This window comes from Phlebotomus papatasi, chromosome 2 (assembly GCF_024763615.1).
Source record: "Phlebotomus papatasi isolate M1 chromosome 2, Ppap_2.1, whole genome shotgun sequence".
In the NCBI taxonomy this organism is placed as follows: domain Eukaryota; kingdom Metazoa; phylum Arthropoda; class Insecta; order Diptera; family Psychodidae; genus Phlebotomus; species Phlebotomus papatasi.
Genome location: NC_077223.1, coordinates 111458648 through 111474042, shown reverse-complemented (window position 1 = coordinate 111474042; position 15395 = coordinate 111458648). Strand labels below are relative to the sequence as shown.

At 33.6% G+C, this 15395-nt stretch overlaps 2 protein-coding genes across 6 annotated transcripts in view; one reads left to right on the top strand and one right to left on the bottom strand.

Moving 5' to 3' along the window:
• The window catches only part of LOC129800871 (potassium voltage-gated channel subfamily H member 7), a 147739-nt gene that overhangs the window by 127523 nt on the left and 4821 nt on the right, over positions 1 to 15395 (bottom strand). The window lies entirely within an intron of this gene.
• Positions 6466 to 15378, top strand: LOC129800875 (D-glucuronyl C5-epimerase B). The gene is made up of 4 exons (XM_055845602.1): positions 6466 to 6926; positions 7010 to 7134; positions 9373 to 9507; positions 11071 to 15378. Exons 1-4 carry the CDS (start codon positions 6788 to 6790, stop codon positions 12400 to 12402), a joined length of 1731 nt encoding a protein of 576 aa, XP_055701577.1. The 5' UTR covers positions 6466 to 6787; the 3' UTR covers positions 12403 to 15378.

The window sequence follows — 15395 nt, the reverse complement described above, 5'->3', positions numbered from 1 at the left end:
TTATTTTTTCAATTTTCCAAATTAAAATTTACAAAGTAGAACGACATACTTTGCAGTAAAAATGAATTTGTTTTAGTCAAATTACTTTAAATAGGTGTTTTTCTTGAATTTAGAAATGAGATTTTTTGCACAATTTTTTTTTCCTATATTTTCTCTGACCTATCACACAAAACTGGGGATAGCAACTAAAAAACGAAGAGTCAATGTAAGTTCAAACCTTCAAAAGATGTTAGTAAGACTAATACCGAGGACACTACAGTACTCTCACTTAAATTAATAAAACTTTGATTGTCCCTGTAAATGCGATTTTTGTGATGCTACACTGCAGTGACTCTTAAACGTTAGAGGGTTAAATATATGAGAACTATCTGAAGCCAATTGAAGGAAGCTATGTCATAAAACTTTTTTTTCTATTACATATAGAAATGAATACTTCGTTCGTTCGTTGTAGACGGTAGCAGTACTTGATAAATATTATGATTATGATCTTTCAAACTTAGGTGAAAAATCACTAGTCGTATAACCCTTATAACGATTAACCTAGCTCTAGGAAAAATCTTACAGTAAATGATAAAAGAAAGAAAATGCTTTAGGCGACAATGTGGCATCTTCCATAGTGCGTTTAACAAATGGATATATCGATTGAAAAGCTACCCAAAGTTTCCTCATTCCTTCCTCCGTCAACTTCTGATGAATGAAAGTGCATTTTGCACTCATTGTGAGTGATTTTCTCAGCTTTTCCTCACATATTGTTCATGTTTCTTATATTTTGCGTTCATGACAATCGGGACGGGATTATGTGAAAATGAACAATATACGCCTCTCTTCATTTTAAGCTTTTGCTCTCACTCTTCAGCAAATCCCCCGTGTAATTACATGCTATATATGTCCGTGAAAAAGAGGAAAATATATGCATGATGTTATGTAAAATGTAGAATTAGCATCGTGTATTTTTCACTGTATTCTCCCTTGAGTTTGGGTCAAGTTTCCTGGCACTTCTTTCAGCAAACACCATTTCCATGAAAACACCAACTGATTGACTTTGAAATCATAATCCCTTTTCTGCATGCACTCCAGTTACCTTGGAAGCATCCCATTCGAAAAAAATTTTTTTTTCCATGCATGCTATAAACTTATACAACAACCAGCCATGAGACTAACTCAATTTACAATATTTAATAAAATAGTTATATAGTCCAGATCCAGAAGCTTAGATTTAATAGAACTTTCCAGTCTCTTTCAGGAGATATTCTTAGAAATCATATGAAAAAAATATCGTTAAGAAGGAAGTTTTACCATGGCACAAAAAAGCTTTTATACCAACTTTTATACACAATAAATACATGTGATAGTACCTTCCTTATCTTCTTGTTAAAGAAGTTGGTTTTTTCTACCAAGAAACGTTTTAAGTATGATGGCAACTGTGGACAATTTACTCAATGAGAAATTAAATTAAATTGAAAGTTGACTTATATGAACTATGGCGAAAAGCTCGAGACAAACAATTTCCATGAGAACTTTTAATTAACAATTGAATTCGACTGTCAACAAAATTTTTCAATTAAATTTCTTTTTTTAACAGTTTTTACTGCTCATTACTTACTACCCTTTTAGGTTTAATTGCAAAAGAGATCATTTTCAGATCTCAATTCTTATTTAATGTAAACGATCCAGATTTATTTTACGACTTTTAAAAACTATAATTAAATTCTTATCTAGGAAGAATTTTCAAAAGAAAACTATGGCATTTCTTAGCAGAGAGTTTAATTAAAATCATCATAAAAGCTTCATGTGCAGACACATCCATAAATCCCCGACAAATATGAGAAAATGTATTTCTTCTCTCACAAATATTGCAAATTTCACGGAACTATGCATCTGTGAATCTAATGAACTGTATCTCTTAAACTTGGAAAGGGCTGTAAAAAAGTAGTATAATTTTTTTTAAGAAATCATAAAGTTTTATGTTTCAGTATATAGATAAAGAATCTTAAAGAAAATGTGTTTTTTCCGTTTTAAAGTTGATAAAGTAATAATAGATCACAAAAGCTAAAAATATGAAGTTAGAGGATCGATAACATTAAATTGAATATGAATTTGTTTAAATAATACCTAAAATGTCAAAATGATTCATAATTCTTACTACTTCCAAAAATATTTATATATTTTCATTCGTTAAATATTTATTATTTTGTTTATGAAATTTAATTTTTACTGAAACTGTTTTCTAAAATTCTGGAAAATTACTACAGTCACATTATTGGCCACTTCTTTAACTGTTTTTTCTATCATTTTAATTGTCATAGGTACGAAATTAGATCTTCATAACCGAATCCCGTACCTTCAGTTATGCGCTGCCATTTGGGATTGCTGGTCAATATTAGTATTTAGATTAGAAAAAACACTAATGACAAGTTGAATAACACCAAAAAAGTATATTTATGTTACGTCAAAAAAATATAAATTGCATACCAGACAATATGAATTACTTTTTGTATAAGTATAAATACATACATACACTGGTAAAAATAAAAGGATCAAATTGATCCGAATTTGATTCGCAAAAGTAAAGTACGGATCAAATGTCAAACTTTGTAGGCACATTTATCGTAATAGAACATGTTAATTTGCCCCATCCTTTGCAAAATGATCAAATTTGGATCAATTTTTTGAACCTTTTATTGTTACCAGAGTACGTCAAAAAAATCTCAGTAGAAAATAATTCAATTAGTCAATATAGAGGGAGGTGGGGCTACTTTAAGATGTGAAGCTACATCGATATATGATTTTTTCAGGTATTTCTAAAAGAAGTTGTACCTTGCTGTAATTTAATTTAGATCTACACAGTAAAAAATTGTGTGAGAAATAAAGTTGTGTATTTGAAAAGTTGTGTAAATTCACAAGCAATATGGTTGTAAATTGTAAAATTACTATCATAGTGGTGGTACGATACTAACATAATGCTAGTAAAATTATGTATTGTGTAAGGAAATTTGTGTATTGGAAAATTTGTGTGAGAACTGTCAAAATTCCATTGTTTACTATTGCAATTTTTCTAAGATTTCAGATAGATTTTGCATTTTTAACTGCCTAATTGTCTTCTGGAATCATTCATTGGATTCTTAAAATGTGCCTCAGTCGTGAAAAATTAGGAATAATTATGTAATAACAGAAAACAGAGGAAGCATCATGTAAATTAGAAAAATTGACGATGCAACTCTTGGCCATTTGCTGAAGAGAAGTAAGCAAGTCGGTAGCGCAGGCAGAAAACACGAGACCATCAACGCAAAGATTATGGGTTCAAGTCTCAGACTCTCTCTTATTTTTTTTCCTTTTTTTATTCTTTTTTTCTTTTTTTTCTTAGTTTAATACCGAGACATGTCACAGATAATACAAATAAACCGAACAAAATTGCTCTACAATCAAAATTATAGACAGGAAGCCATTTTATAAAATTGAAAATACACAACTTTGCCAATACACAACATTTCCAATACACAAAATTTACAACCATAGCGTTCGTGCAAAAATTACCAATCGTAGTGGTTGTAAATTTTTTTACTGTGTACAATTCTTTTGAACTATCTAAATTACATTACGTTACAGCTCAGTTTTCATGATAAATATCCTAAAACATCGTTTATCAATGTAGCCCCATCTCCCCCTACTAAATGTTCAAAATTGGTAAATGCTACCGTCCCGGTAATGCTGAATTAATTTTTGCTTTAAAATGTAAAATTCACTTTTAGGACTGTGAATCTTCTTTAAAATTATTGTTGTAACTGACCAAATTTATTTTCTGATCGTATAAAATAAGATAGACATTACAAAAGCTTCCTGAATGACTAAACAATGTAATATGACGTTATGGAAATGAGTAGTTTTCCTGACACTATTTTCCACACAATTTCATCCCATGTAAAAGACTTAAAAAATCATAAGAATGTTAAAAAGCATACCCAATATTGTAACTGTAATAATCAGTAGAAATTCAGCTTCAAACATTGAATTTGTTAAGGGAGCAAAGGTGAAGATGTGCTAGGTCAAAACTTATCGTTTCATTCTTAAATATGAACACTTTCACTAATTACTGGCTAATTTTTGTTTTAATTGACTAATAAAGTGCATAACTACTGTATTAAATAATAGTAAGTGATGTGAAACCCCTTGATAGTGTTTTAAATCAATAACTAGCACTTCCTTGTCATTTTGTGCCTTGAAAGTCCCATGAACTTCCTGTGAATTCATCTCTGGGTTCTGGTCTGGATTCCGTGCGGCTGGAGGCGGAATTGCATGAATGTTTGAGGGTGCAATTAGCTCCTTGTCTCCACAAGGAGCTTCCCAACGATACAGGAACAGAGTTAGGTAATAAAAAGGCGATAGGATCTATTATTCTGTCGTCAGAGTGTGCTTTTCGATTGATTGCATGAATCCCCACACCATTCGTCTAATATTTAATCCATAATCCAACCAGCCACCATGGCACAGCCCAGGTGTATATATGGCCTTCCTATGCCACCCCCAACGGCCCCAATATCGGCAAAGAGGCGATACAATCTCTGTTCTAGAGCTCGAGAAATCTGATAAAGTGTGTGGCTTATATAGTGAAGGGTCAGGGATGGATAATTTTGGGCTCTCTGGGGATGCTCACCTTTTTTAGGATTACTCTGCAATTCTCGGGGATATGCTACGATTTTTTTTTCTTCGAAAAATTATTATAGTGATTGAGAGAAATCCCGGTAGAAATGCAAAAGGAAATTCATATGAAAAAATAGCACCCCCTCAAAAAAGCAGGTGGAGTCTGAGCAGAGACATGATTACGAAAGAGTCTTTCAGTGTTACATTACTTGTTCAATTTTTTTCTCCCACGGCGACCAAGGAAATGCGATGAATGTTGGAAAAATATGCTGGAAAATGCTGGCAATATTTTTTTTGACTAGATTTTCCACCCACGACGACGACAATATCACCACCACCGTATTTTGTTCGAGACACTGCGTGGCCCCCAAAAGCTCTCTTACACCGTTCCCGTAGAAGGTGTCCTGGAGCTTTTCTTATCCTGCCCAACGAACGCTACCACAGACAGGTATGCCACGCACAATTGGTATTAAACTCCATTTGTGGAATTTGCACTGTGACCCCAGAAAAGGGTATTTTTTAGGTAATTTGTAAAGTGAACAAACTAAAAAGTCAACTCCACCACTCTGTTGTTATATAATCTTTCTGGTAAAAAGCACCCTCACGTTATGACATGGGCGAATTTTTGGCGAAAAGTCTACTCCCCATTGGATTATGGCGTTAACATACCCTCCCCAAGTCCCTTGGGGAATTTCACCCACGCGTTCCAACCGTTAAAACACATTTGAATTTGAATTTGCCATAATTTCGCCAAGCGCGCGTGGTCAAATGTCACTTTATTCACCATTTTAGTTTCCCCTCACATGACAATGGTGAAGTTTTCACAACTATTTCTTGTTTTAAAATTCAATATAGCAGTTGGTACACCGTTAAACGGTTTATGGCATCGCAATTATATATAATTTATAGCAAAAAAAGTAGCAGGTTGCAATTTTATATTCATATGTATGTGAGTATTACAACAGCTCAGCTTGGTTCATAATCCCAATATTTTTACATTTTTATTGGAGTCAGTTGGAGCACGTAACTTTAAATATACAAAAAAAATCTACTTTACTAAATTTTATTCAACAGAGCTTCAGACTAAAAGTCCCATCCTCATATAAAAAAGAATAATAATTAAAGGCCTAGTTCTTTTATGAGATGTTCTGCCAAGGAAAAAAAGAGAAACAATAAGGTGCACTAAAAGGCGATGGATAAATATCAAATCAGGTGGGTTGGTTTTTCTATAAGTCGCCTTTTTACTAAGTCGCCGCGGCCGCGGTAACCCACTGGTCCTCAATAGGATTAATTTATTGCACAATTGATTAAATATTGTATACGATTAAAAAAATATCACTTATACATATAGTGATAAAATAACATGCGTATGCGGTCTTTCTAACAAAGAAGAAAGCTTTATATTACTCTTCATAACGGAGCCCGGTTGTTAAGTCGGCGGTAAACACAATGCAGTTTATGAAATAAATTTACTAAAATAATACATCATTTCAGATAGAGTTAAAAAATAGGTGTGATTAGAAGGAATCACATACTATGTGAAGACAAGATAAGAGTTTTCCCAAGAATAATCTTATGATATAATAATAATAATAATAATTTATTCAACTTCGTATAACCCCCCGTACCATGCGTCCGCCGCCGTCTCAGCGTTGGTGACCAGCCTCCGAAGCCAAACGGCGGAAATGCTTCTTCACTGGCTGTATAAGCATTCGTTACATATTACTACATACAATCTCATTTTAACAAAGATATACATATGTACTATATGTATCTTGGTTTTTGTCAACGGTTTCTTTCAGTGTGACTTTAATAAAACGTTGTAAAGCTTCCAAAGATAATTTTAGCTTGGTGCTTCCGTATGTTTGATTGTGTTTTTGACTGATATTAGTGAAAAAGAGGTCTGTGGTCTCGGAAAAAGTGCTCTATCTCCTGGATATTCCAACAGAAGTCCCTGAAAAGAGTGATAAAAGGTGGTAGAGGGGTGCTGAAATGTCAGACTGAAGAAGAAAAGCGAGGAGATGGACGAGGAAAAGTGTCAAGTGATTAATTTATCATTCCCCTCGTATATTGAGGACTGAGAGAGTGGAACTTTCCGGGGAAATCCAGATTCCGAGTAACACCCTTTCGTCCAGGTTGAGGCGTAACCATGATGCGCCTCAATCTAAAGTTCATCCTAGGACTCCTCTGTCTCATTGTCCTGGCTACATTTTCGCTCTGGACTCAATGCGGGGACTCTGCTCTCGGACGGAGTCTTGTGCCCAAATGGGATAGGAGATCTTTCTCGGGTGAGTGACCTAAACATTCTATCTAAATTAGAAGGAAGTGATTTTTGCTTTCTTTACTAATCTCCTCATCGGTACTTGACCAGGCAACCAACAACCAGAGCAGACGGAGGAGATAGACTGCTTTATTAATCAGGAATACACAATTAGCTGCCGGAAGGAGGGTGATGAGGTCTACTTGCCCTTTTCGTTTCTGCACAAATACTTTGAGGTGCCACAATCAATAGTTATCTGTGCTTTATTCTCACCCAAACCACCCATCCGCCCGCTTTCCGTTTGGGCCTCTAGAATTTGTTTGCAGAGACCCACCATGTCATGAAAAATTTCATGAAACTTACGTTTGTTTCTTTTTGGAAGATAACCGAAAATTCCTTGATATTCAATACGTTTACCAGAAATATCATTTTTTTTCTATTTCATTTTTTTGTGTTTTAAGGACTGAATTTTTAGTTGTCAGATAACCTAGGGTGAATTGAGAAATAATATATATTATGTAAATGTATTTATATTTATTTATATTTAAATGCAAACGTACTCAGTTCTGGATTAAATGTTAATCCGATACTAAATTAATTACTAATTCGATACTAAAATAAAAGAAAAAATATAGTAGCCTTTGGTTGGAATAAAAATAAAATGATCAAATATAATGCGTTTTATCGACTTTGACAATTTATTCAGGAAATTTGATAAATAAATAGGGTAAGTGTGCCAAATTCCGGCCAGCTTGCAATTTCGGCCACCTTTTCTGTTCCTCGAATTTCCATGAACTTTTAGATTTTACATACTCTAGAGATTATACAATGCAATGGAATAACAAAAAATGTGGCTTCGACAAACGAGATGACGTGAAAAAGATATTGGGAGAATTCCCGAAGGGCAAGGAACTATGAGAATGAAGGTGGCCGAAATAGGGCACCAAAGCTATGTCTATATTTTTATTCATTTTAAAATGTATTAAGAATGATTTTAGAGTAAATAAAGACGGTAAACTCTTTACAAGGTTCCAAGCCACACTCTTTAAGAAGAAAGAATAAAAAAAATCAATTTGAATTTAAAATATTACATCAAAACGGGGGTGGTAGGTAATGCGTCGAATGCTTTGTCAAATGCTCGAACTCATCTGATACAGTACATCAAAAGTACTCTCGCATAGTTTGCCGTTTACTGGGTTCACAACTGATTTAGATCGATTTATATCACTCAAGAGATCTCAAGAGATCTCAAGAGATCTCAAGAGAATCAAAAATACTTATCGTTTCATAATCAATGGAATCGGTTCAGGGAAACTCCAGACCATTCTAATAGGCCGAACAGGACCAAACTGCGACCCCAGCATTCGGTTGATAAAGACACGTTCTTTAAAACCATTTTAAACTTTGATAAACCACTACTAGAATAGAAATCATTCAAATCATTCAGCAAAATCTTTGTCCTTCCCTCATGAATCCCAATTGTCAGCAGATCGTATCTTGACTAAGCTGATACTCATAACTCAATGTGCTTGTTCCTGTTGCCTCTTCCTCACGCAACGACTATCAAATTCAAACAATTGAAATTGTATCAAAAATATAAAACAGATACAGATTTTGGCATACGCATACTATATGTAATTCAGAACTTTCTACTGTTCATCTGATAAGTTTATTCTGGTAAATCAGTCGGCAGTTGCAACCAAACATTAATTGAAGAAAAATATTTGAATTAAATTGATTGCCACTGCACTCATAGGTTGAGTGCTATCAGAAATTTAAGATAGACTTAATTATGAATCAAGGGTTATGAATTAACCCTTTAAGAACTAGCGAGTAACCGATAACTCAAATAAAATATTTTCCCATCTAAAGTTATGCTTTGCCCTAATAGTCAGAAAAATCAGTGATAAGCCGTGATAAGTTTATGGTAGCTAAAATTCTTTACACCTCGGTGTGCTTGCGTCTCGAAAACTTGAAAATTCGACTATGAGTAGAACTGTTTTCAGAGGTAGATATGGATAACATTGGCTCGACGAGATTCTTTACATCCAAAACTCAATTCACAATCGAATTTTCAAGTATTTCGAGTTGCAAGAACTCCGAAGTTGCTTCATTTCTTTAAGAATCAGTGTCCTACTCATCCTTAAAGGATTAAAGAATTCACCAGAACCTTTCATAATAGCTCGTTGTGGGCGAAATTGTCCAATTAAAATCACAGATATGATTAATTAAATACAAAAAAAAATAACAAAATGGCGAACAACAAATTCTCGTCGCTATATCAAAAGTTTTCCCGTAAAAAAATATCCAGTAGTATCTCTTCATTTCATGAAATATTTCCGTGGGTATGAAATTCTGCATGAGATAATAACACTATATAGGCCCACCCACTCCCCAACCCCTTAACGCAGTGACAGTGCGAAAGAAGAGTGAGATACTCATCGATTTTTCTGTCTCTTCCCCAACAATGGCAGGTCTATGGCTCCCTCAGCACCGTGGACGGCACCACGAGATTCGACTGGGCGCACAGTTACGGAAAGGTCAATTATCCGAAGGGTGTCTACGACCCCAGAGGCATTTTCATGTATTTCGAGAACTACAACGTGGAGGTGAGTGAATGTCTCTGTGACATGCCATGAGATTTAACACAGAAGCCCCCTCCTGAGAAATTCAATACTTCCATAGGGATGCTCTCGATTGGTATTTTGCAGTATAACCCTCTTCCCCCCTCCCCCCCCCCCCCCCCCCGAAGAAGATAACCCCAGAAAATAACCCCGTAATCACTCATTTTCCATATCACGAAGATACTCTAGAAAGGATTCTTGCAAAACTTGTAGAAATGTGACTGGAATATTTTATCTAGCTCTGTCCACACGATAAATATTCTTAGAGATTTTGCAGTTGCCAGCTAAAACAGCGAAAATTATCTTTCTGTCCTGGAAGATTTACTTTGGGTAAACGGCATATAACTTCTTAATCTTTCCTTTATAACACTATACAGAAATTTTGATTTTTTTGTGAACCTTTCTTTAAACGTGTGTTACCTTTGACTCTCGAAAAAAAATAAAGACATTTTGTCTTTCTATAAAAAGGACTAACTCACAGGCGAATTTAAATGATACCAAACCTCAATTTCGAAATAAATTTCAAAATTAAGAAATTGAGATATTTCAAATTCATATAACACTTTAATAGCTTTTGCATCTCATGAAAGTTTCACAATCTTATAAGAAAATTTAGTATAGAAATTTTTAATTTAATTTGAATTTTTCAATTAACAATGCCATTTTGTGCAAATAGTATTGTGTTTCATTCGCAGCTAGAATTTAAAAAAAAAATTGAAAATCTGTTATTTCATAAAATTTCTCCACCTTATGCGAAAATTTATTTTAAAAACTGAAAACTGAGTTTGAATTTCTGTGAACATAAACGACTCTTTGTGCAAACAAATTTTCATTTACCTTTTATCCAAGACAATATTGGAGAGCCAAAATTCACCTGTAAATGGGAAGTATCTTTTAGCCAAAACATTTTCAGATAACACAACTTTGGCTGCGAAAAATATGATTTCGAAGTATAATTTCCCCGTTTAACTAGGCCTTTGAAGATTATAAAATTAGTTTTTAGGCTAGAAGTATTTTAATAAGTTTGATATTTAAAGTTTGACACAATTCTTGTTAATTAAAGATTCAAAATTTGAGCAAAGGGACCAAATATTCAAACTCAGGACAATAGCATCGGTCGAGCGCTTTAACCCATATAGATTATTACGTTTAATAATATGACACAAAATAATTGACAAATACCTATACTTTTCTTACAAAATTGAGATGATTTAATTCTCAAGTATCTTTTAAAATTGTATTGTGTTGAATTGTATTTATTATTTCATTAGCATTTACAAACAATTGCCTCACAATAGCGTCAAAATTATTCAAGTCAAATAGATGGTAATTCCATGTTCTCATTTATCACAATAAATGCCCATTCTCTACCGAAAATTAATCAATCGTTTTTACAATCCGAAATTAAAAATTCTCACCCCAAATGATTAAAACCCCTAGTCACATAAATGCAAATTTCTGCGTGCAAATGAGTCCTATGAGAGTTCATACAAGTGAATAATTGGTTGAAAAAATCACTAGGTTCATGTCATGCAATTTGCTTTCTAGATGAGGGATCGCGTGAAATGCATCTCAGCAAGTGAAGGAGTCCCCATCTCAACCCAGTGGGAAAGTCAGGGATATTTCTACCCCACGCAAATTGCTCAATTCGGTCTGTCGCACTACAGCAAGAATCTGACGGAGCCAGAACCGCGCCGAAAAGTGGTTGAAGATGCTGAGAAAAATAGGGGTGAGTGGCATGTCCCCAGGGAAAGTGCTTTCAGGAGGCATTTTGATAACAAGGTTGGAAGTATGGTAGTGCAGTTTGCAACTGGAGGAAACTTGGATAGCGCAGTTAGTTTGCATATGGATCATGTACTGGACCTTGTGCTGAGCCTTGATATACAGCTAAAAGTCAATAGTACATTTTCGGTTGGTTTGCAACACCGGGAAACTAAAAGGGAATTCATTATACACTATATTGTATCGGATTTGATGTTAAGTGTGCAGGAGGAGAATGTCTATTATGGGTTGGGGATGGGAGGTCTGGATTCTAATGGAACAATGGGATGGAGGCACCTTACGAGAGATCTGCTTGTGGATCTCCAGAAAGGTATACCTGCAGCCGTGACATCTGGTGGAGAGAAGAGACGTAAACTACGTAGGACTGAGGTCCGCATTACTAGGTTATCCTTTGTAGGCGCTGGCGCCTTTGACAACGTCACTCTGTCCACTAGTGAGCACATAGCTCACTTTTACGATGCTGCAGAGTGGTTTGTTAGGCATCAAGACCCTGTAACAGGAGGATGGGCAAATTCCGTAAGGAGACGCCTAGGATCAGGTTTTGCAGAGTTACCTAATGGTTGGTACTCAGCTATGGGGCAAGGTCATGCAATATCTCTTCTAGCACGAGCCTATCATCATTCCCGGGGCGACACTCGCTTCTTGCGGGCCGCCATTGAGGGTCTTAAACCCTTTCGGGTGCCGTCGTATCAGGGTGGGGTTCTGGCTACATTCCTAGGCAAATATGCCTGGTATGAAGAATATCCAACATCCCCACCCTCCTTTGTTCTCAATGGTTTTATATACTCCCTTTTGGGCCTTTATGATCTCAACTCCACAGCCCCACAAGGGCATTGTGCCGAAGCCGGAGCCCTCTTTGAGCAAGGTATGACGTCCCTCAAGCACATGCTTCTGCTATATGATACAGGCTCCGGGACAAGTTATGACCTACGCCATTTTACACTTGGCATTGCGCCTAATCTTGCCCGCTGGGACTACCATGTCACCCATGTCAATCAGCTTCTTTTGCTAACAACCATCGACAGGGATCCTGTGATTGAGCAGACGGCTAAGAGATGGCAGGGCTATATGGTGGGTAAGAGGGCCCAGCACAATTGAATTCTCTATGGCAGAAACTTACAAAATGGTAGATGACTGTTTACAGTTTACACTAATGCACAGATAATTCCAATTTTTTATATTAAACAAAAATTAATTATTCACCCTTGAAAAGTCTGGAAAAATTTTATTACAAAAAAATAATATATAGTAATATTAGAATTTTTCCATGTCAAAGAATCTATTGGAGGGTTTTTCTTAGAAGATGGAACAATAGTTGCAATAATTTAGCAATTTTGCAATGCAGCATTAAACGATTAGGGAATATTGATGGTTGGAGTATTCGACTTGAGAAAGTTGGTCTACTCGAATTATTCTTGTGTTTTGTATAAAATGGGATAAAGACTATTTTTTGATTTCAAGCTGTCAGATTATAACATGAAAATTATTAATAATGTTTGATGTCCTAAAAATGTAAAAGTTTCCACTGATAAATTTCAGTTTTTGGATTTTAGAAGCGTCTTTCAAAATAAACAATTGTTAAATTCATAACGTTTTAGTTTAGATAAATTTCAAGCGTCTCAATGCAACTTGTTTCAAAGTCGAATAATCCAAGCACAGATGACTTTTGAATCTTTTATCACGAATATGCTGTTATTTGGGTATATCAAATTAGAGGCAAAGAAAAACGCTATTGAATATTAATTATTATTAAAGATGAAAACTTAATAGAGCAACGCTTGTGCAGTAGAAAATATTTCAAGAATTTAACAATAGGAGCAATGTTAGTTAATATTTTCTGCTTCTGTTGAAGTTATACAGTGACTTATTTACGAATTTATGGATTGAATTAATGAACAGAAATTATTTTACACGCGCAATTAATACTAGATTTTTTTTTTAATTCTTATCATTGGTTTATACTGCAATTTTTCGATTATAATATTATGCAACAGCATTTTGTGCTTTTTATGTTATGTGATTTTTCTTGGTTGGGTCCAGTAATTGACGAAAAAGCTCTTCATTTTGATTTTAATTTGCTTTTACATCCGTAATCTAGGGAGAATCAGTTTTGATATTTTTTGGTGCTATGGTAATCATAATTCCCATTCTATTGAACCAATTTAATTCTTTATAAGGAAATAAGTGAAAGTCCTGAAACAGCCGATAATTCCCTATAACTATTAAATCAACATCAGAGGCACTTAAAATCAAGTGCAGAAGGTTAAAAGGCATAGAAGAATATTTTTTAGGAACTCTTGACAGATATTTTGAAAACAATATTCTAGACATCTAGATAATGTCAAATATTTATTATGCGTCACTTTCGTCTTTTTTTCATTTTCCTTATAAAATGCTTATTCGGTTCTGTAGAATCGAAATAATGGTTCTTTAAATACCAAAAACAAAATATGGTTTGAGCAAAAACGAAAGGAAAAGCAAATCAAAATTATAGTGTTGAGCATTTCTTACATTATTGTACCTAAGCTATGAAAAAATGCTGAAAAATTTACAAAACAGTTGCATAGTATAATAAATCTCTGTGCTAATAATAAGTGACTTTTCCAAATTTAAAAAAAAAAATGCAACATAAATTCAAAATAGATGCTCAGAAAAAATGTGAAAATTGAAGAAAATAAATATCTCAGAAATTTATCACAAAGTTGTAAAATCAAATGGAGCTTAATAGAGATATTGCCCAATAGTATGCAAGGGGCAGCAAAACGTACCTTAATAAAAATAAAATTTTCTGAACAATTTCTCGTACCTTAAGTTTATGTTTATTTTTTTCTCGATAAATAGAGCGATAAAATTGAAGAATTTAATATTTTTATGACTTTAATAAAATGTTGATAATTTTATTGCGTACAAGTTTTTTTTTAATACTTTATAAAGCAAAATTGTGTGTGAAAGAACTTGTGAAATGTGTTTAGAAAAGTTATATTTTCGTAGTGAAAAAATTGTGTGTTGGAGAGAGCTTAAAAATACGAGGATGAAATGAAGAAAAACAGTTTTTAGACTTTAGATAATTCTATATTTTTAGAGAGCACTAATCACATTAATATTTTTACATGAAAATATAAAAGAAGAAAAAACTGAAGAAAATCAATAAGATGTAAACTTATATAAAAAACTTAACTAAAAGGAAAATCAAAGAATAGACATCTCTTTTCCATTTTCCTATTGGATAGAAAAAAAAAACAATAACAATTCTCACCTTCTTGTACATAAAATTTTACTAAGAAAAAAAAACCTTCAAAATAAAGAAATTGCCAAGACAAACTTTTAAAATGATCTATCAAACAGTTTATTACGTAGGGCAGTTGGTTTTGTATTAGAACAGAGAAAAATGTAGTTGGAAAGAGAATAAAATAAATTCGTAAATGAAACCCTTTTCTTCCAATGTGTCAATTTGCAAATTGAAATTTGTACCATAGAAATAAAACAAAAAAATAAGAAATGATGGTTATAGATTAAAATCAATGGACTAATGTTGAGAATGAAGTGATTAAGATTTTGTATTGCAACTTCAAATACTTATTATTTTTTTAATATAATTTCTTTATAAAGCTGAATTTTAACAAAGACTGTGCTAGTTTCCTGAAAAAAGTCACAGCTTAAAACTTTCACGATGCTTTAAAACTTTTACCGTAAATTTAATTTAAACTTTTTCCTCACAAGTAAAAACATTTTATTGAATTTTCTTGTTAGTCAACCAAGCGCGGACGGATATTTTTTATTAGAATTCATGTGACAATAACTTTAATGTACTTAAAAAGAAAAAATCGCAAAATATTGTATTTGCAGTGAAAACAAAATCTTTCACTGATTAAATACCGAAGAAATCTTTAAATTAATGGGCACTAAATGTAAATTAATTAAAATACAAAAAAAAACACACAGCATGTAGCAAAGTGAAGCAAATAATCATTTAGCACTTGTAGAGTTGAAAAAAAAAACAATGTAATCAACCCCTCTAATTACCCCCAAAATGAGATTTCAATAAAAAGAAACAATCAAGATAAATTATGCAAATAATACTGTGTTTTATT

Excerpts from the sequence above, each read along its gene's own strand:
- LOC129800875 (XM_055845602.1), top strand. The coding sequence starts at position 6,788 with ATGATGCGCCTCAATCTAAAGTTCATCCTAGGACTCCTCTGTCTCATT. Across the intron at positions 6,927-7,009 it reads GGATAGGAGATCTTTCTCGG|GCAACCAACAACCAGAGCAG; the intron begins GTGAGTGACCTA and ends GTACTTGACCAG. Across the intron at positions 9,508-11,070 it reads TCGAGAACTACAACGTGGAG|ATGAGGGATCGCGTGAAATG; the intron begins GTGAGTGAATGT and ends TTTGCTTTCTAG.